Source organism: Felis catus, chromosome B1, assembly GCF_018350175.1.
Source record: "Felis catus isolate Fca126 chromosome B1, F.catus_Fca126_mat1.0, whole genome shotgun sequence".
NCBI lineage: Eukaryota > Metazoa > Chordata > Mammalia > Carnivora > Felidae > Felis > Felis catus.
This window is the reverse complement of record NC_058371.1, coordinates 173,458,813-173,479,423: the sequence shown is the minus strand read 5'-3', so window position 1 is coordinate 173,479,423 and position 20,611 is coordinate 173,458,813. Positions and strand designations below refer to the sequence as shown.

Below are 20,611 nucleotides of genomic sequence, written 5' to 3'. Positions count from 1 at the left end.
CATTTAAGCATTTTGAACATCTAGGTAGTGTTTTTAAGACTATAATCCTAGCAGATATTATGATAATGACTATGTTTGTCAGTGATTAGTGGTCCCCCCCAAATCTTCAAATACTCAGTCTTTGCAGAGTCCTGAAATCTCAGCCCACTCATCTTTTTTTTTAAGTTATTTATTTATTTTGAGTTTATTTATTTTTTAAGTTATGTCTTTATTTATTCATTCATTCATCCTTCCATCCATCCATCCATCTATCCCTCCCTCCCTGCGGAGGAGGAGCAGAGAAAGAGAGAATCCCAAGCAGGCTCTGCAATGTCATCACAGAACCTGACGTGAGGCTCCAAATCACTAACTATGAGATCATGCCCTGAGCCAAGTGGGAGGCTTAACCAGCTGAGCCACCCAGGCACCCCTCAGCCCCACTCATCTTTTTGTTGTTGTTGTTTATTTTTGAGAGACAGCGTGAACAGGGGAGGGGCAGAGGGAGAGACAAAATCTGAAGCAGGCTCCAGGCTGTCAGCGCAGAGCCTGATGTGGGGCTTGAACCCACAAACTGTGAGATCATGACCTGAGCCAAAGTCCGACGCTCAACCGACTGTGCCATCCAGGGGCCCCAGCTCCACTCATCTTAAATGGGCTTTTTGCTATCTTCTCTCTGGTCAGGTTGATGAGATTATGATGACCCTGAAGCAGGCTTTCACTGTGGCTGCGGTGCAGCAGACGGCTAAAACACCTGCCCAGCTGTGTGAGGGCTGCCCCTTGCAGGGCCTGCACAAGCTGTGTGAGCGGATAGAGGGTGAGTAGGGGCCCCCTTCAAGCCTTAACATTTCGGGACTTAAAGGTCCCAGGAAAACCTTAGGCAATCTGCATTCCTTGAAAGGTTCTGCCTGAGGCTCATGTTAGTTACAGGGATTGCAGGTGAACTGTCAGTATGCTGAGGGTGTCTTCTGTCCTGTGCTCGGTGCTCAGGATTTGAAGATAAACATCCACGCCCCTGTCTACCATCGCCCCTCTAAGGGGCTCTGAGTAGAGAGCCAGAAGCTGCCTACCGGCTGCATGGCATTTATCAAGGTTGTGCGTGATCAGCCCTATTGGCTGCTATGAAGAGATCTAGTTAAGATAGGAGCTGAAGAATTTCCACCGAGTGTTTCAATTACAAGGTCATCAGTAACCTCTGCCAGAACAGTTTTCATGGAGTGAAGGGGGCAGAAGGAGGGTTGCAGTTGAGCCGAAGGGAAAGAGTAAAAAGGACTGAGTGTGGACGATAGTTTCTAGAAATTTGGTGTCAGGAGAAACTGTGGTAAATGTTACCATTTGCAGCTGATATTTGTTGAGCATTTAAGGTGTGCCAGGCACTGTACGAGGTGCTGTAACTTGCACTGTTACCAATTTGATCTTTAGCGCATTGTGGGAGGAAAGGGGATTGGTCATATGCACATTTTAGGGGGAAGTAAATCAAGAGTGAGTGAACTGTAGGGGTAAACTAGTGTGTGAGTCCAGGAGTCCTCCTGCGAGGGAAAACCCTCCCTGTTACCTGCCCCTCAGCTGCACCCCAGGAGAAGGCTGTGCCGGGGGGCGGGGGGGGGGGGGTAGGGGGGGGGCGGAGAGCCAGCTGACCCAGCTTTGTGCAGCTGGGGAGGTTTCAGCACATCCAGAGCCACAAGGGCCAGGTGGGTCAGAGTGGAACAGACGAGACCCTTCCTGAACAAGAGAGGGAATCTTCCTCAGGTGGGAAGAGAGAGATGCTCCATTTCTGGGCCTGCGGTGAGGGGGAGGCGAGGGGCAGAGAACAAGGTAAGCCTGTGATGATGATCCTCTGAGGGAACCTGCCATTGAAGTGGTTCATTTCCCCTCTCTCCTTGCTTTTGCATTTTTTTCCATTTATAGGAGGATTTCTAAAACTTTGTGTGCGATTCTGAGGGGAGTCACAGGATTTAAACGGCCTATGTTTTTGTAAACATCAAAACAGATGTGATAATTTCCTATGTCTCTAGAATACTTCTTTGTTTTATTTTTATTTTTGAGAGAGAGCATGATCCGGGGAAAAGGGGCGGAGGGGGAGAGAGAGAGAATCCCAAGCAGGCTCCACACTCAGCGCAGAGCCTGACGCGGGGCTTGATCCCACAACGCTGGGATCATGACCTGAGCCAAAATCAAGCATCAGACACTCAACCGACTGAGCCACCCAGGCGCCCCTAGAATACTCCTAATAAGCATTACTTGTGTAGAGAAGAACACAATTGCTATTTGGATTTCATTTCCCTTTTTGCATAATTGTGGTGAAAGTACATGTGATATAAAACTGACCATTTTAGCCTTTTTAAAGCGTACAGTTCAGTGGCATTGAGTAGATCCACGTTGTTATGTGGTCATTGCCGACTTCGGTGTCTGGAGCTTTGTAATCTTTCCAAGTGGAGAATTAACTGAAGTGTAACTCCCTCTGCCCCTCCCCTGGTCCCTGGCCACCACCACTCTACTTCTGTCTCTGTGAATGTGATGGCCCTAGTGCGTCATCTAAGTGGACTCATGCTTCCTTTGGCGACTGGCTTATTTAGTATAACGTCTCCTAGGTTTATTCACGTTGCAGCGTGTGTCAGGATTTTATATCATTTTAAGGCTGACTAGTAATACATTTTGTGTTTATACCACATTTATCTATTCATCTGTCCATAGACGTTTGAGTTGTTTTCACCTTTTGGCTGTTGTGAGTGATGTTGCTCTCAAGTTGGTGTGCAAGTTTCTGTTCATGTTCCTGCTTTCAATTCTTTTGGGAATATACCCATATGTGGAATTGCTGGATCATATGGTAATTACACATTTAATTTTTTGAGGAACCGCTGTTGTATTTTCCACAGTGGCCGCACCGTCGTGCACTCCCATTAGTAGTGCACAGGGTTCCAGTTTCTGCACATCCTTGCCCACGCGTGTTACTTTCTTTAGGATAACCATCCAGTGGGTGTGAAGTGGTATTTGACTTCCCTTTTTAAGTGAGATGGATTGACAGTTATCATCTTAAGTTTCAAAGATTTGTTTACAGACTTTATGGTGCTCTTTAAAATAAATCAAAATGATTAATATTTTCAACTGTGCTTTCCTAGTTGCTACTGTTTGCTGACATTATGCAAAATAGAGCTGGAAATGAGAAAAGTTGTGCTTTACCTAGAGATCTCATGTGAAAGGATCCCTAACCCTTCCCTTAGTGGTTGTCAAGATAAGGTAAATGATGACAGAAATGTCCCTTGAGAGCTTATTAAGAAGCCAACAAGGACTCTGGCCCTGAAGATAAAGCAGACCGAGATCTGCAGGAGCTGGAAGGATTCCAGAGTTCCACCTGATAAATCTTTCTGTGGTCTGGCCTAGCTTTCAGAAAGTGAGAGCTGAAAAGTTCCGTCAAGGTAGGGATTTTGCTGCTGTAGTGTTGGAATTATTTTTTTTTTCAACGTTTATTTTTTTTTTTTTGGGACAGAGAGAGACAGAGCATGAACGGGGGAGGGGCAGAGAGAGAGGGAGACACAGAATTGGAAACAGGCTCCAGGCTCTGAGCCATCAGCCCAGAGCCCGACGTGGGGCTCGAACTCACGGACCGCGAGATCGTGACCTGGTTGAAGTGGGACGCTTAACCGACTGCGCCACCCAGGCGCCCCTGTAGTGTTGGAATTATTATTTAATTCGTCTTTTTTTACCTGATAAAATCCAAGCAAAGCAGAGAACTCTACTCATGTAAAAACATCCTCAGTAGCACAGGTAGAAGGCTGGGAGGCTGTGTAGTGCCTACCCTGATGGGAAGCATTTCTTAAGTATAGATGACACAGCGTTACAGGCATCCTTAGGCGGGAGATGCTTTTAGGAACACTTGGAAGCCCGTGCTTTTTGCTGTATTGTGTTCTAATAAGTAGAATGAAGCGGTTTATTAAAGCTCCTTGTAGGTTCCCGTAAGAGTAGTTCTCATAGGAAGTCAGGCTCTGGCCGAGCACTCTGTTCACGGACCAGTGACGTGGCCACAAGAAGAAGGACTTAAAAGGCTGCTTTCTTGATCGGTTGAAATCGTCAGTCTGTGCCCCGGGATTTCGACAAGAATACGTACGCTGTGCACACCAACCACAGCGGATGCACCGCTCACGTCGTGTAAGCGGGTCTGGGTTGGAACTCCACACAAGTCCTAGTGGTGCGGATCTAGCATTTTGTGCATTTTAAAGTTGAGCGGAACGTTTTGGGAATTGCTAGACTGAATTGTGTGTTCACTGAAAAGGAAAAAAGGTTGAACTGAGGTTTTCCTTTGCTGTCCAGGTTTGCCTCTGGCAAAGCAAAGTCATTCATCAGACCTCCCTTAATAAGAGCCTTTTCTGCGTCAGCAGTGTGAAGGTGGCCTCACTAACAACCAGGCAGGGGGGATCGTAGCTTTCGAATGCCCTGGACTCTGGTTCCCTGTTTCTGTGTTGTTCCTCGTGTCCCTTTTCCCTGGTAAAGCCTTGTAGCATCGTGTCAAGGGTGCCACGTTCGTGCTGCTGGAACCACCCGGGGCAGCGCAAGGTGTTGAAAAGCCCTGTGGAAAGTGTGCTCTGAACATGGGGTAGACAGCCAGGCACCGGGGCCTGCGTGCGTGAGAAACTTCACCTCTGGTTTGATGTGGGGCATGCACTGAGGCATCCTGGAGGCAAGGATAAAACTTGTTAAGGCATCTCTTCATACCTGCCGAATGTGAATAGTCTGTGTTGCTGCCCAGTTGTTAGAAGTGTGGACTTAGTCTCTCATATAATTAGTTGAATTCTTCGTGGAGCCCAGGGGTTCCCTCTGCGTGTGAGTGTCTCATCGGGCAAGCCACGTTTTTCCAAAATAGGATGCTTACATTGTGTCCAAGGCCTGCAGGGAGGGCTTTTGGTTAGTGATGACTGCTTATTTCACTCCTAAGTTTAAATACCGTTTTGATTCAACATTTAAGTAGTTACAGCACAGTAAAAGCATCTCTGTGTTCTCAGCTTGCCGGAAGAACACCTGAATTGTGCCCTGATGAAACCCATCTGTCTTTTCTATACTCTCACCTTCCTCTGAATTCACTTTGGTATCGAAGCTACTTGTGTGTCAAGCAACTTGACTCTTTGGGCAAAGGGAGGCAGTGGAGAGTTTGAAGAGTTGCTCGTGGAGGCAAAAAACATGGGTCAGAGTCTGACTCTGTCCCCGACCTAGCCGATGGCCCAGGGCAAAATACTGGACTTTCCTGTGCCTCAGTTTCTTCATTTATGCGTTGGGATTACTAAACATGGTACCCACTTCAGGGAGTATTTTGAGGAAGGTAATACACGTAATGTTGAGCATAGTGGCGTGGCAATCACTTAAGAAACCTTGGCTTTTATTTTTAGACTATTTTCTTGGCAGTAAAAGGGGGGGTGGTGTTGCTGGGAGGAAGGACATCCTGGAAGCTGAGAGAGCCCCTGCAGTTTGAGGAACAGCTTCCACCAGAGCTGTTAGCAGGGAGGCGGTGGGGGAGGGGGAGTGGTGGGGGGGAGGGGCTCTGTGTCCAGCTGCAGTGGGGGGGTCGGGCGGGAGGGAGGGCAGCTACTAATTGGCCTCCTGACTTTTGACAAGTCGCCTGGCTCCTCTAGACCTCAGCAGATGCCTCTTAAAACAGAAGCTTGATTTCTGACTTTTCAGAGGTGTCCTCTCCCAGCCATCCTTAGCTGTGTAGATGCATTCACAGTGTTCTCCGGAGTGCGTGGCCTTGGCCGGGCACCTGCCGGGTGCCCAGCCTCAGGAGGAGGGGAGAGAGTTGCAGCAGGTGGGTGAGGCGAGGGCTGCCCTTGGAATCAAAGTAACGGGCGGCAGTTCTCCCACGGTGGTTAGGTCAGCCTGTTTCCAGATCTTCTCAGCATGTGTGACATTGATCTCTGGCACCAAGAAAAGGCAAAATAGAATCTAAGCCATGTATGTGTGGAGAAAGCACTTTGTGAAGTATCAGATTCTCACCGGCACTGAAATTGTGACTTTGTCACTTTTCCTCCTAATCCTCTGTGATGGTCATCTGATGGTCTTACGACTGTTACTAAGGCAGTGGTGATAAAATGAAAGTTGTTAGCCACATGAATAATCCATTTTATTGGGAAGGAGTCTACCAAGGAAGAGGAAAATGTTTCACACGGACCGTAGTTGTTTTCCCTTGAGAAGAATCATCAGGGTTTATGTATAATTACTCACAAGAATTTATTTTCTGAGGACAAGGTTCTGATTGTGTGAGGTGTGTTAACATGGTCTGGTGGAGAAAAAAGTAATTTGGAACCACACAGATGCAAGGTAGAATCCAACGTGGGAAATCTTGGGATTTCTTGGGAAATCATATAAGCCTCTGGGTCTCGGTTTTCTTTCTTTCTTTATTTTTAAAAAAATTTTTTTTTCAACATTTTTTATTTATTTTTGGGACAGAGAGAGACAGAGCATGAACGGGGGAGGGGCAGAGAGAGAGGGAGACACAGAATCGGAAACAGGCTCCAGGCTCTGAGCCATCAGCCCAGAGCCTGACGCGGGGCTCGAACTCACGGACCGTGAGATCGTGACCTGGCTGAAGTCAGACGCTTAACCGACTGCGCCACCCAGGCGCCCCACGGTTTTCTTAACTGTACAATGGGGATAACTAAATCCTCTTCACGGATTGTTCCAGTGTTACATAATACGGGCCTAATGTTTACGACAGTGCCTGGCACATGAGGGCTCAGCTAAAAAATGTCTGTTGTCCCATCGGCGTCATTAACATTGTTACCAAGTAGAATGTCTGTAAAATGTCAAAAGCTTGAAGTAGGTGGGTCAGAACATAAAGAGCTCGAGTATGGAAGTTTTACTCTGCCTTAGAACTTGTACTTAGAGTGTTTTCTTGTATCTCTTCTTAATAGGAATGAATTCTTCCAAAACCAAACTAGAACTCCAGAAACACCTGACGACGTTGACTAATCAGGAGCAAGCAACTATTTTTGAGGAGGTTCAGGTAAAGTACCAGTTTTTCATTTCTAGACTGAAGGAAAAGGTAAGCAGCTTACCTGAGAGATGTTACTTATGAAAAATCGCAAACCAGAGCTGTCACAGCTCTGAGGAAGTGGCCCTGAGTTCCTCTTGCTTTAAAGTTAAGCCCCACTCAGAGGTGGGGGATGGGGTGGGAGGTAGGGAGGGGGGTGGGGGCAGGTCAGATGGCAGACTGACACCAGGTCTTGGTTTCCACAGTGAATGCAACTAACCCAGAAAGAGGACTCCCTTAAAAATATTTCAGAATAAAGAAAGGAAATTCTAGAGTGGAAAGAGGCTCAGACCAGGGGACAGAAGACCTGGACTTTGGTCCCCAAGCTCTACAAGAGTTTCTCTGCTCTACAAGAAACTCCTGCCAGCCCCTTCCTGCTCGGGGTTTCAGCCCCGAAGTGTGGGAGTCGGCAGAGACAGTATTTTGTACGTGAACTTGGTCATTAACCATTCCTCCCCTCTTACTCAGTGTTGGACACAAATTTAGATGATGTTATCTACTTAGAGCTATATATCAAACCTAACTGTAAAAAAAAAAAAAAAAATGCAAAAAAAGCCCGCTCGTCAGTTTTCTGTTAAACCTGGAAACTCGCTCTTGTCCTTGTGCGTAGATGCGGCGTCTCTCCGGGAAACCGTGCTGTGTGTGCTGGCATGCCCGTAGTGTGTTCGTTCTGAATCTTTAATGAGCTCATCAAAAATTTCCTGTCTGCTTTAGCTGAGGGGCATTTTCAATGGTTTCCTGGCACTTTTGTAGGGAGGAAGGCACATCAGAACAAAGGATAAATATTTTTGTGTGGGGAGCAGAGTGAAAGGGCCTTGCAGAGCAGTCAGTAAACCAATCCAGAAGGCCCGTAGCTCTGGGTTCCAGGTTCTGTCTGTCTCCACACTGGCTGCAGGACTCCACCCACCAGGCCCAGGATCTGTTTTCTGTTAGCGTGAAGAGTTAGAAGACTGTCTTTTTCTCTTTAATCCCGTTAGAATTCTCTTCATCACCCTTGTTCTCCCGTGGTAGGACTGGCACGTGTTTGTAGAAGGAAAGCACGGGAAGGTTTTTTACTTTCATAAATAGCTTAGAATGTAATTTTCACAATTTCCACTTGCCTTTAAATTTTGTTTTCTTTTGAATCGACTTGAGACATGCCGTTTTTTTTTTAAATGTTTGTTTTTGAGAGAGAAACTGAATGGGGGGTGGGGGAGGGAGAGAGGGACAGAGGATCTGCTATGTCAGTGCAGAGCCTGACGTGGGGCTTGAACTTCTGCACCGTGAAATCATGACCTGAGCTGAAGTCTGACGCTTAACTGACTAAGCCACCCTTGTTTTTACGTAAAGGGTCTTTAGAGTTCTGAGTACACAGTACTCAGAAAAACTTAGTGTGATTTGTACTTGGAATTCATAATGGACAGTTTGCTTCCGATTGTTAATGCATTTACAGTGGAAGCCGGGCCTTTTCCTCTGGTGTTGGTCCATCCGCTTGCTGGTCTGGTGCTATCAAAGCCACTTCAGGGAATGTCTTTGCAGCAAGCTTAGAAGATGCACATTCCTCCCCCAATGTGAGTTTTATTTGTTATTTAGACAGCACCATGTAGCACTTTATTACCTATGCTGATTCATCTGACCAAAAACAGTGCAATTAACCAGCATAGGTAATAAAATATTGTCCAGCAATGAGAAATTCCTAATGGATGTGATTCTGAGATTCTCTTTGGCCCGTGTCAGTTTTTAGATACCCAGTACATACGGAAAAGAGATTTTAGAGACGAGTGGAGACAAGGTTTATTTATTTTTAAAAATGCCTGTAGTTAATATCTTGGGGCCCCCATGTGTTGTTCTAGAAGGCTCTGTAAGTTGATTAGCTTAAAGACCAAAGGAAGGTCACTGTTGTGAAAAGTCAGCTCTTACTATGTCCTCCATCGTCATAAGTGTGGCTTTTCCTTGAATGATACAAATTTGACATGGATCTCTTCCTCTAACGGCCTGAAGGTTTCATTGAATTATTTCCAATGACCATTCTTGATTCTGAAATGACATTTTATAAACCAAGTCATTGATTTCTTTTTAGGTAGCAGTGCCGGCTAATGTGTTTGAAAATCGTACATTTCAGGGGCGCCTGGGTGGCGCAGTCGGTTAAGCGTCCGACTTCAGCCAGGTCACGATCTCGCGGTCCATGAGTTCGAGCCCCGCGTCAGGCTCTGGGCTGATGGCTCAGAGCCTGGAGCCTGTTTCCGATTCTGTGTCTCCCTCTCTCTCTGCCCCTCCCCCGTTCATGCTCTGTCTCTCTCTATCCCAAAAATAAATAAACGTTGAAAAAAAAATTTAAAAAAAAAAAAAAAAAAAAAGAAAATCGTACATTTCAGAACGATCATAACAAAAAAGGTGGCTTTTCAATGTCAGGATCCCTTTTGTAAACAGAGTGGTTAATACGTTCCTTTGTACCGTCTTTCCTGGAGGGTAATTTTGTTTCTGAAGAACTCTCCAAGGGCAAATTTTCGTAATTCAATGGAATTACGATTGAAATTAGTGGCACATGATTATGTAGTTGTTAAAGCATACATAATCAGTGTTTTTGTAAATAAATGCTTAATGCAAAGAAAGAAGTGCAGAGCACGCAGGACATGAAGAGCAAGCCGTCAGTAATGGCCGTGATGCAGGAGATGGTCGCTGCTGCAGGGAGCTGACCGTGAGCCTGCTGAGAGAGCTTTGTGCCCCCTGAGTGTGCTGGCCCGTTAACCCTTTGTAAGAAGACTCATGACACGGAGAGCCACTTTTTAATTTATGAGCTCATGAAACAGGTCGTATAATTTTCCCGCATATCTTCCTGAGCGGGGGGGGGGGGGCCCACGGGGTCTTGCCGTCTTCCCATGCTGCCCTGCTGCTGGCTGAGTGAGCCGGATCAGGCAGTCCCCCAGAGGGCTTTCAAGACGAAGTAGGGCAAGGAAGGGAAGTGCCTCAAAAGCCCAAGTCTTCTCATCTGAGTGAGTGTATTTCAGGGAGTGGCTGAGTTAATGCTGAGTAGGTAAGTCGAGTAGGTTCCTACTCAAGAGATGTCAGTAATGGATTAAAGAACATGATTTTTCACAAGTTTTAAAGAGGAATGGAAGAACTTTTTCTCTACTTTGTAAAGAATATCAACTTCTTTGGATTTTCCACGGCTTTAAAATGATTTCATTTAAGATTTGATTATAACTTTATGAAAAGATGTCAGAATGTAGCGTCCCAAGTGAGCACTACCATTTTAAGGAGTACCCTCAGAAGACCACAGACTTTCTCAGCATCGTGGTGTTCATTAGTGAGTGTTGGAAATTCAGTGACTTTTACCACCAGTTCATAGGCCCTCTCGTAGAAATAAGGTCAAGAAGCATGTAGCAGAATTGGCTTGGTTATTTTTGACAGTTGTTTTGTATTTAATGAAATATGACTGTAGAAAAACACAAATTGGTGGTGTGTGTACTTCAGTGAATTGTGCTACGATGAATACACCTGTGCAGCCGGCACCAGGATGAAGACATAGAGCGTTTCCAGCCCCTCAGAATCCCCCGAGTATTGTCCCCAGGTACCTACTGTCCTCACTTCCGACACTGCAGATTGGTTTTGTCGAAACTAAGCTAATTTTTGACTACAAAGTGATGTCATCCGGCTCAAGTCCCCGTCATTTTCCTCAGGCTTGTCTCTCTGACTAATGAAGTTTGGTAAAATTAAATCACCTGTGGAAAGTAATGATTTGCCACGGTGGAGGGTGGTGAAGTCACATGAGAGGTATTAAGGAGCAGGCACCTTGCTAATCATTTTCACTCAATAGAAGAGTAGCCCATAATCATGTTTCAGTTATTTTAAGGAAGGACTTATTTCTTGACCTTGTAGGGCATCGCGAACAGTGGCTTCCCTCTGTGGTGGTTAACGAGCCCCGGGACGCAGTCTCCGGTCCTTGGTTTCAGTTTTTAATGGGCAGTGACTGTGTTTGTACATTGTGCTCAGCTGTCTCATGTTCTGTCCCTTTGAACAAATTCTTGTGTATTTTGAGGGAAAAAAGTTTCCTTCTTACTCATTTTTAAGCCTTTATTGATACTTTTGATATAAGCTATTGCACAGAATTTCTCTAAGAAAAATATATTTTCTTGTTGAGAACAGCTTCAAATATTTAACCAAAGATATGGAAGAAGAAATGGTTCCACTTCTTGGCTGTCTGTTCAGAGGCTTCTCATAATTCCTGTCTGCTCCTCTTTCGTGGACTTTTTCTAAAAAAAATATTATTATTATTATTATTATTTTGTTGCAGCAGTTTTAGTTTTATAGAAGAAGTGGGTAGAAAATATTGAGTTCCCATATGACCCCTCACACCCCAGCCCTACCCCCAGGCCAGTTTTCCCTGTTGTTAATATCTTGTCCTAGTGTGGTACATTTGTTAATACTGATTAGTCCATATGGATACATTATTATTAAATGAAGTCCTTAGTTGACATGACGGTTAACTTTTAGTGTTGTTACGTTCTGTGCGTTCTAACAAATGTATAATAGCATGTATCCATCATTACAGGGTTATACAGAATTGTTTTTCACCACCCTGGAAATCCTTTGCTCCATCAGTTCATTCCTCCCCTCCTCCAGTCCCCAGGCATCCACTGGTCTTTGGCTGCCTCCATGGTTTTGCCTTACCCAGAATGTCATCCAGTTGTAGTCATACGGTGTGCTGGAGATTGGCTTTCACGTAACAACATGCATTTAAAGTTCCTCCGTGTTTTTTCATGGCTCCATAGCTCTTTTTATTTTAGTGCTGAATAGTGTTCCATTTTATGGATGTATCACACTTTGTTTATTCACTGTTGAAGGACATCTGGGTTGCTTGTAAGTTTCGGCAGTAATAAAGCTGCTATAAACATTGGTGTGCAGGTTTTAGTGTGGGCATAAATTTTCATCTCGTTTGGGTAAATACTAAGCAGTGTGATTTGCTGGATTGCATGGTAAGAACATGCTTAGTTTTTTATGAGAAGCTGTCGAACTGGTTCGCAGAGTGGCTGTTTCATTTTGCCTTCCCATTGGCAATCAATGAGTTCCTCTTGCGTCCTGGGCTTATGGACCATGGGTCATCTTCTTGGGGTATAAAGTTGATTGTGGTGCTTGACCGTGCCTTTCCTTTGGTGAAGATCTGATGGAACTTTCTTTGGAAAAATCCAGTTGATTCGTAAAACATGTACAACTTCATAACATGAAGGTTCATGACTTGGAATTGAGATTGAGAGCATCTGTGCTAGCTTCCAAGGTATTTAATCCTTAAATCTGAAATCTGAAAGAACAGGAAGTCCTCAGTGAAAACAACCCCTTCTAATCATTTGCTATCTTTTCCTTGAGTTACAGGAACAACTTATCATTTTAAATGATCTTTTTCTTAAGAGGGAGTACCAGAAGGTCTGGGCTAGTGTTACCTTTGCTTCTAAAAGCTATGGCACAAAGGGTAAAAACATTGTTTCTCGGTTAACTTGGGGAGGAGTTTGCCAAGAGTGTAGCTGACCCAGACTGGATGCTTGTATGTTTGATTCATGTATTACACCCCAACTTTGTTTTGAAGGGCAGGCTAGAAGTTTGGGATGGAGGGAGAGAGGAGGAGCGGGAAAATGGTAATCGTCGTTATGAAAAATACATATTTTCAAGGTTTATAGACTAGATGCTTTGTGTGTCTTCAGAATAAGTCAGGTTTTTCTTCATATTCAGAGAAACAAATACACTAAATTAGATGGTCTTTAAAAACTGAACACAGATATTTCAGATCCAGAGAATTTGGGACCTTGGAGTTTATTTTGTGCATAATCTTCATTTGAACAGATGAGGAAGCTAATCACTTGCCTGTGGTCACACTTCTAGGCAGTACCCAAAACCTGCATATCCTGATTTCTAGTCCGATGTGCTTTGCTACTACCTATACGAAGAATTAAAGGTGTAGGGAGAACGTTCTTAAAAAAGAAAGGGGAAAAAGAAATCCATGCCATGAAATACTGTGTGCAAGTTCACACCTTGTTGGGCTTGCAAGAAGTGATTCACGGTGAACATCACATTTGATGCATATGGAACCATGGCCCTGGATACAGTTGCTGTTTTCCTTTCCAGTTCCCTAACCATGAAAGTTTATGAACATGTAGCCCTTATGGCTCCGACCTCTGGATGTTTACACAGTTTTTACTCTTTTCTTGTTTTCAAGACTATTTATTTCTTAAATATTTCCACTGTGCCTCTGTCCGATGTGAAATATTTATTTTCGGTATGAGGACATCAGAGGTCAAAAGTGAATCGGGCTCACTGGCTCCATTGTTCTTTTTAGGAAGTGTCTCCCTGTCTAGCTTAGGATCATTGGTGCCCCCTGGTGAGATGACTGGGTAAAAGCACCCATTGATGGATGGGAGGAAGCTGTATTTTCAAAGGCATGGTTTAGCAGTTTTGTTAACAGTTAAAAATAAATGTGATATATTGGTTTGTTTTTTTTTTAAAGAAATTGCGACCAAGGAATGAGCAGCGAGAGAATGAATTGATTATTTCTTTCCTGAGGTGTTTATATGAAGAGAAACAAAAAGTTCACACCCATGTTGGGGAGATAAAGCAGGTATGGCTTTTTTTTTTTTTTCCCTCTTCTTTTAATTTTACCAGGATGCTGTGTAAAACAAAATCTTGAGGTTTTTTCTCACGTTCTGAAACTTTTTTTTTCCCTGTATCTTATTTTTATTTCTTGCACATATGAGGGAAATTTGGGAATACCGAGACCGTGCTTAGAGGAGGTGTCGGCCTTGTGGTGGGAGTGGGGCAGGCGCCTCCACAGGAGTGCTGGTGTAGAGCTTCCGGGATGAAATTTAAGAGTAGGTACTGCTACAACAGGCTACTTGACCTGCAGGGAGGGAGCCAGTCTCTGTCACCTCCCCTTTCTCCCTGGCAAAATGGGAATGACGTTGCAGGGTCGCCTTCAGAATCCTGTAAAGTCCCTGGAGGGTCTTTGTGACATAAATGCTACGTGAATGCAGGGAGAACACTTCTGACAAATTAGGTTATGACGTTAGAGATCCTGGCGTGTGTGCTCTTCAGATCTAGAACTTGCATTGATTCCATTTCACGTGAGGGAGGTCCAGAATCTGCCTGCCTTCCTCTCCTGGCCACAAGCATCGTTTAGCTTTTCTGTGTCGGGGTGCTGGGTCAGAAGCTGGGGCTACCTGCAGGTCTCTGTCTTTGAAGCGCTCCAAGTCTGGGATTCCGTACACATGGTGCCCCAGACCATTTTCCTATGTCTTTTGGACTCTATGTAAGTCAATTCCTGATAACTGTTATAGCTTCAGATGTACATTTTGTATTAAAGTCCCTTGTGAGCCAGAAAATCTAGAGAAAAATCACTGCAGGATGTTCAAAACATCCTTCATTTCCCAAAAGTATATTGCTTTTTAAAAAAAACAAGCACTTAACCGACACGTCCGAAAGGCGCTTTAAGGCTCAGTGGCCTGCCCCCTCCCTTGCCCTCTTCCCTATGACACCCCTGCCTTTGTGGCACCCTAACTGTGATGCAGTTTCACGTGGACCCACACATGGCAGCTGTCCCCAGATTTCTACCTTCCAGTTGGCTCTGGCAATCAGGTACCTTTCCTGAGCTCACAGGGCTTATGTACAGTGTCTGACATTGTTTTTAATCTCCTCGGCCGACTGTAGCATCTCTTGGCAGGGACCCCAACACCAGTGCACTGTGCGTGTGTGTCTGGTCTTCGTGTGTTGACACTCCTCCCTTCCCAAAACGGGAAGTCTTGGGAGTTCTGTGCCCCTCCGGTTCACTCGGGTGGGCACCCAGCCTAAGCTCACAGTTAATTCTCTACTTTTTTTCAACCTATTTCTCATCTTGCTTTCATTCCTTTTTTTTTTTTTTTTTTTTTTTTTGGTGCCATTTATAGTTTTTCCCTAACTTGTTCCAACAGGAAATTGATAATTTTGAAATAATTTATAACTGCTAGAGGGGAATGAAGCATTTATGGTGGATGGAAAGTTTTGACCTAAGTACAGACTCATATTTAGGGAACAGAGTAGTGTCTTTTTGATTTGGGCATAGTTGAGTGCAGAGGAGACATGTAATTAATTTTATTTCCATTTGGAAACATCAGAGAATTTAATATAAAAAGCAGAACTGTCAGCACTTTGTGTAGAGGATTCTGAACATTCTGTTATCCCATGCCCTCACATCTGTGCCTGTAAAGATGTTGCCCCGATTCCCAGTTGTGGTTGGGTCTCCCCCAGACCGGACACCCTTTTGGGCTCTGAGGATCAGGCTTTTCAGAACAGCAGCTGCTTTTAGATGAATCAGATGAAGCTCTGAGATTTACCAGGACATTCCTGGTCTCTTTATGCTACGGAGTACTTTAACTACATGGATTTCATTACATTCTTGTTGCACCTAAAAATCCCCACACCCTTTGAAAACATGTCATGACTTAACCTAGAGAGGAGTAGAACCATGGCTTTGACAATGAACTTCTCTGACCACCGGTCTTCAAAAGTGGACAGAGAGAGACACTGAGCACAGGCTCAAGGCTGCACTTCGTTAGAGCCAGTGATCTGTTCGTGCTTTTCAGTGACTAAAGTGATAGTGTTGGAGAGCTGCCAGAGGACTCGGTTTCATAAAATAGAAAACAAACTGAATGAGATTTTGTTCTTATGGAAAAAGTAGAATCAGTTTGGGCAAAGACCTGTAAAATAATAAAGTTAGAAGGTGTTGCATTTTAGTCGATGAACATATTATTTCCACTTGTATATATAGAGCTGGTGCAAAAAACTTACAGTATTCACTCATCTGACACTTAATGAATGTTTGCCATGTACCAGACAAGGTTCTAATTTTTTGCATGAATGATTCCATTTCTTCTTTAGCTCTTTTGAGGCGGGTGGTCTAATACCGTTGTTAGGGATGGGGACGTGGGAACAGAAGTCAAGCAGCGTGTTAGGGAATGGCGGAGCCATTGTGTCTGAGGTCCGAGGACACTATCATAATCATGATGCTTTTTAGGAGCTTACCTAACAAAGTTAAATGTTCTATAAGTACTCACTGATTTGCCCGGGTCCGTTTTCCAGTAGAGTTTTTTCTGACATTTTATTTTGAAAGATTTCAGACATGCAGGAAAGTTGAAAGAAACAGTGAACATTCACATACCCACCATCCAGATTATACCGTTTGTAGCATTTTGTAATATTTACTTTCCCGTATGTCTATCTATTATATCACCTTGGTTTTGATGACTTTTAAAGTAAATTTCTGATATTAGTACTCTTTATTCCCAAATACCTTAGCCCGTAGCTACATTTTTAACTGTACTCAGTATTTGTTCACAAGTTTTTGGAGATTTAGATCTTGTAAGTTGCACAGATCTTGAGTGTACCATTTGTGGAGTTTTGAGGTCTTCATACGTTGAGGTGGCCCAGACTCCCATCAAGGTGGATGGCAGAATGTACCCCCGGACCTCTTTTCTAGTCCTCACTACTCCTCCCTGCAGACAACCATGGTTTTGATTATTTTTACCGTAGACTAATTTTGCCTGTTGTAGGACTTTAATGGATGGACTCATACAGTACGTGCTTTATTGTTTCTGGCTTCTTCCACTTCACCTGATGTCCCTGCTCGTCATCCACGTTGTTGTGCGCGTCAGCGCTTCCCTTTCCTTCCTTGTGCCAACACGACGGCTTTTGTCCATCCTCCTTTTGACGGACGCTCAAGCCCCTTCTAGGTGCTAGTTGTCATGAATAAGGCCGCTAGTAGGTACGTTGTGGCGCCACAGGTTGGTGGGTTCTGACCTGAGAACTTAGTGTAGCCGCAGAATTTAAAACTTGGCTCCAGACTCTCGTGCACAGAGCTCGCCCATCTGTCGTGGGTTGGGCCGTGTGAGAGGACCGGCGGTGAGTCCAGGACAGGCCCCTGAGGGTCCTGTGTGGCTCCCTCCCTTTGCACTGGAGGCTGCCTCAAGTGTGGACAGGCTCCTTCTTGGTAAATGATCGCACAGGACCAGCTGTAGTGAGTCAGGCACCTGCCCGTGGTGCCTCATGTTTGGGGGGCACTTAGTCACTATTGGGTGAGGGGGTCTGTTCCCTCAGGCACGTGTTTCCCATGGGCCTGCCTGGTGCTCACTGCTCATTCACTCATTCTTCGGCGAGCAAGCATGAAGTGTCCAGAGCGTGCTCAGTATACCCTGTGAAAACACAAAGATAAGTGATGGTCTCCCCTGAGGGAAGTCCTAAGCTGGTCGTCACTCTTTTAATGCACATTCTAATTCTTACGGAAGTAAAACGCTGATGAGTAGACAAAGCCAAAAGGTAGCTCTTATTAGAACCTTTCTTTCTCATTTATGCCTCATGAAAAACGTGGCAGTCATAGGTGAATTAGGATTTCATTGTTTGAAACAAGACATGAAGTCTTTGACCAGCAAATAACTGAATAAAATAAAAAAAATGCTTGATGACATAGGAATCAGGGGAAAACAAATTAAGAGACCATCTCTATCCGCCAAGTCGGTGGAAATTAAAAAATCCCACAATACCATGTAAAAGTGAACTCTCATGTACTGGGACTATGAATTAGTACCATTTAGGGGAGAAAAATTTGACAGTATCTGGTACATGTGAAGACACACAGACGTAGAGACCCAGCAAGGACATATTCTAAGTACTTCCCTTGCAAAACCTTTCACCTGAGTGGTAAGGAGCTCTGTTCAAGAGAGAGAAGCGCAGTCTCCTTTGTAAAAACAGAAGGGAATCTGTTTAACCACAGGAACATGAACGCATTGTGTTGTCATACGGTGAACTGCTACACTCTGACTAAAGTGAGTGAATCAAAGAACATTTGTCAACGTGGATAAATCTCAAAAACAGCTTTGAAAGAGAAAAGGTCATTATGGAAGAGTATGTACAGGATGATACATTCATGTAAAGCTTCCACTATATGTAAACCATCATATATGTTTTATGGATACATATGTATATATAAAGTTATAAAAAATGAATTGACGGACACCAGACTCAGGAGAGGGCTTATTTGTGCAGATGAAAAATGGAGAGTGGCTCCAGGAGGCTTCAGAGATGTCTGTCATGTTTTCTATTAGACGTAGAAAACACTAGCTAATAATCATGATTGCTGACATTTACAGAGTATCAGGCATGTTCTGAGTGCTCTCATGTGCATTAATTCATCTAATGCTCGTGAGCACTCTGTGAGGAGAGCTCCCTGTGTGTCCTCAGTCTGCAGGTGGATGACCCGAGGGGGCAGCGGGTAATTACCTGTCCAAGGCCACAGAGCTAGGAAGCGGCAGAGGACCATCTCACCTGGGCAGAGCTCCAGAGCCCGCGCTCCTCACTCTTCTCGACACCTGCATGTTCACTTGGCCAGAGCTGGGGGTGGGGGTGGGATTTGTTGTATTAGTCTGTACACTTTGCTGCATGCTTTGAATGTGTAACAACAAAGAATGGTCGGAGTTTAGAGTATTGGAGGATGGGCTCGTTCATGTGGTTTTCTTAAAAAAAAAAAAAAATCATTGTCTAGCAGAAAGCAATCCGGCAAGACTCCATAGAGGTAGGAAGCAATTTAATGTAGAGGTTTTTTGTAGTTTTTTTTTTTTTTTAAATATATCTCTTTGTTAATGAGTGACATTAAACCTCATTTAGCGGTTGGCATCCAAATGCCATTACGTTGTCAGCTTCATCTTGTGGTCAGTTAGGAGGACAAGCTTGGGCACCGAGGGAAAGGGTGACAGACACAGTTAGGAGGGAGAGAGGAAGAAGTGGAGGAGACAGAGCTCCACAGAAACCAACGAGGGGATTAATTTAGGGTGATGGAGTGGATTCTTCAGTTGATAAAATTTATTTTGTTTCAACCTCTGAGATGCCCCCAAAGATAAATTATAATGTACTTTGAAGAGCTAATAATGGCCACCTTTGTACCAGAAACTCTGCTCAATGCTTTATATGATTTACCTGTTTTAATCTCACAACACAGCATTATGATTAGATCTTCAGGTGGGTCTGAGTTGACAGAGGATTCTAGAAACGAAGGCTAGGAGAGAGAAAGTAACTTGTACAAGGCCAGTTAGTGAGTGACACGTCTCTGATCTGACCGCAGAGCCTGAGCTCTCGAACTTTGTTAATTGAGTGGTTTCCAAGCACCTTACGTCCTTTCATTTGGAGCGGCCAGAGCAACTCTTCGAGGCAAACTAGTTCCTGGACCTGCAGCCATGCTGTGGAGGAGCAGATGAGGGCACAGGATCAGAATCATGGCCTGGGGGCAAAAAGATGCATCCTGGAATGATAAAAAAAGACTTATCATTCCAGGAGGGAGGGAGGGAGGGAGGGAGGGAGGGAGGGAGGGAAGGAAGGAAGGAAGGAAGGAAGGAGGGAGGGAGGGAGGGAGGGAGGGAAGGAAGGAAGGAAGGAAGGAAGGAAGGAAGGAAGGAAGGAAGGAAGCTGTAAGTGACTTACTTTTCATGGTTTCACTTTTTAGACATCACAGATTGCAGCGGAGAATATTGGAAGTGAGTTACCACCTAGTGCCGCTCGACTGAGGCTGGATATGCTGAAAAACAAAGCAAAGAGATCTTTAACAGAGTCTTTAGAAAGTATTTTGTCCCGGGTAAGTAGCATAATCTCTCCTAATTTAAGTGAAAATCACTTTTAAAGAGAACATAAGATTCAGTTCTTTGCCTTTTTAAATAAAATTTTGTTTGTTTGTTTATTTATTTATTTAGTAAGTAAGTAAGTAAGTAATTTGTACACCCAGCGTGGGGCTCAAACTTGACCCCAAGATCAAGTCACATGTTCTACCCACTGAGCCAGATAGGCGCCCCTTAAATCTTTGCTTTTGTGCCATGAGTGTTTGCTATAAAATCTAGGAGGGTAAAAGCTTTTTAATGTCTTCTCCGTCTTACAGCAATGTTACCGACAGTTTTTAACTTGGTTTAGGTTAAAACCAATTCTCTTATACTCCACGGTATTTTTTGTTTCCCAAAAGGATGTTCTTCATTGGCCGGCCTCTGTGAAGGGCACAGAGTACGGTAAAGTGTGGGTCCAGTTCTCCCTAGTGCCACCAGGCACAGCCTAGAAAACCATTTACCATCGGCTGCTGCTGGTATGTGTCTGGAACTCTCTGTGGCGGGTCAGTGAACTGTGGCTCTTGGGCCAAACGCCACCCACCTCCTGTTTTTGTAAATAAAGTTTTGGAACCCAGCCACATCCATTCATTTACCTGTTTCCTTAGTTTGCTTTTGTGCAGAGTTGAGTAGTTGCCACAAAGCCTAAGATAAGAGATTCATTGTGTGGCTCTTTAAAACAGAAAAGTTTGCAGACTGCAGCTCTACAGGAAGAACGAAGTATACGTATACACCAATGTGGGAGAAATTACCTGCTGTGTTCCCCACCCCAACGGGTGCAGATAACCTTTCACGGCACTCCTGAGAAAGCAGAGTTTGATTTTCTTTCAACATTTCACACCATTCTGGAGCTTGCAGTATCTTACAGTTTTGTTTCTGTTTTCGTTTTTTTAATTTCATGACACAATCCATTTAAGTCATACTTGTTTTTGAAAGAAAACTGAATTTTATTTTGTTTGAAGATATTTCTGAGCACTTTGCAGCA

The 20,611-nt window shown here is 44.3% G+C and overlaps 1 protein-coding gene across 8 annotated transcripts in view; it reads left to right on the top strand.

The window, feature by feature from the left end:
- TBC1D1 (TBC1 domain family member 1) overlaps window positions 1-20,611 on the top strand; it is a 226,575-nt gene that overhangs the window by 114,144 nt on the left and 91,820 nt on the right. For all 8 annotated transcript variants that reach the window (XM_023253205.2, XM_023253207.2, XM_023253206.2 and 5 more), the window contains 4 exons: window positions 661-793; window positions 6,876-6,967; window positions 13,470-13,580; window positions 19,482-19,610. In XM_023253205.2, coding sequence (XP_023108973.2) covers window positions 661-793; window positions 6,876-6,967; window positions 13,470-13,580; window positions 19,482-19,610 — 465 coding nt within the window. The remainder of the gene's footprint in view (window positions 1-660; window positions 794-6,875; window positions 6,968-13,469; window positions 13,581-19,481; window positions 19,611-20,611) is intronic.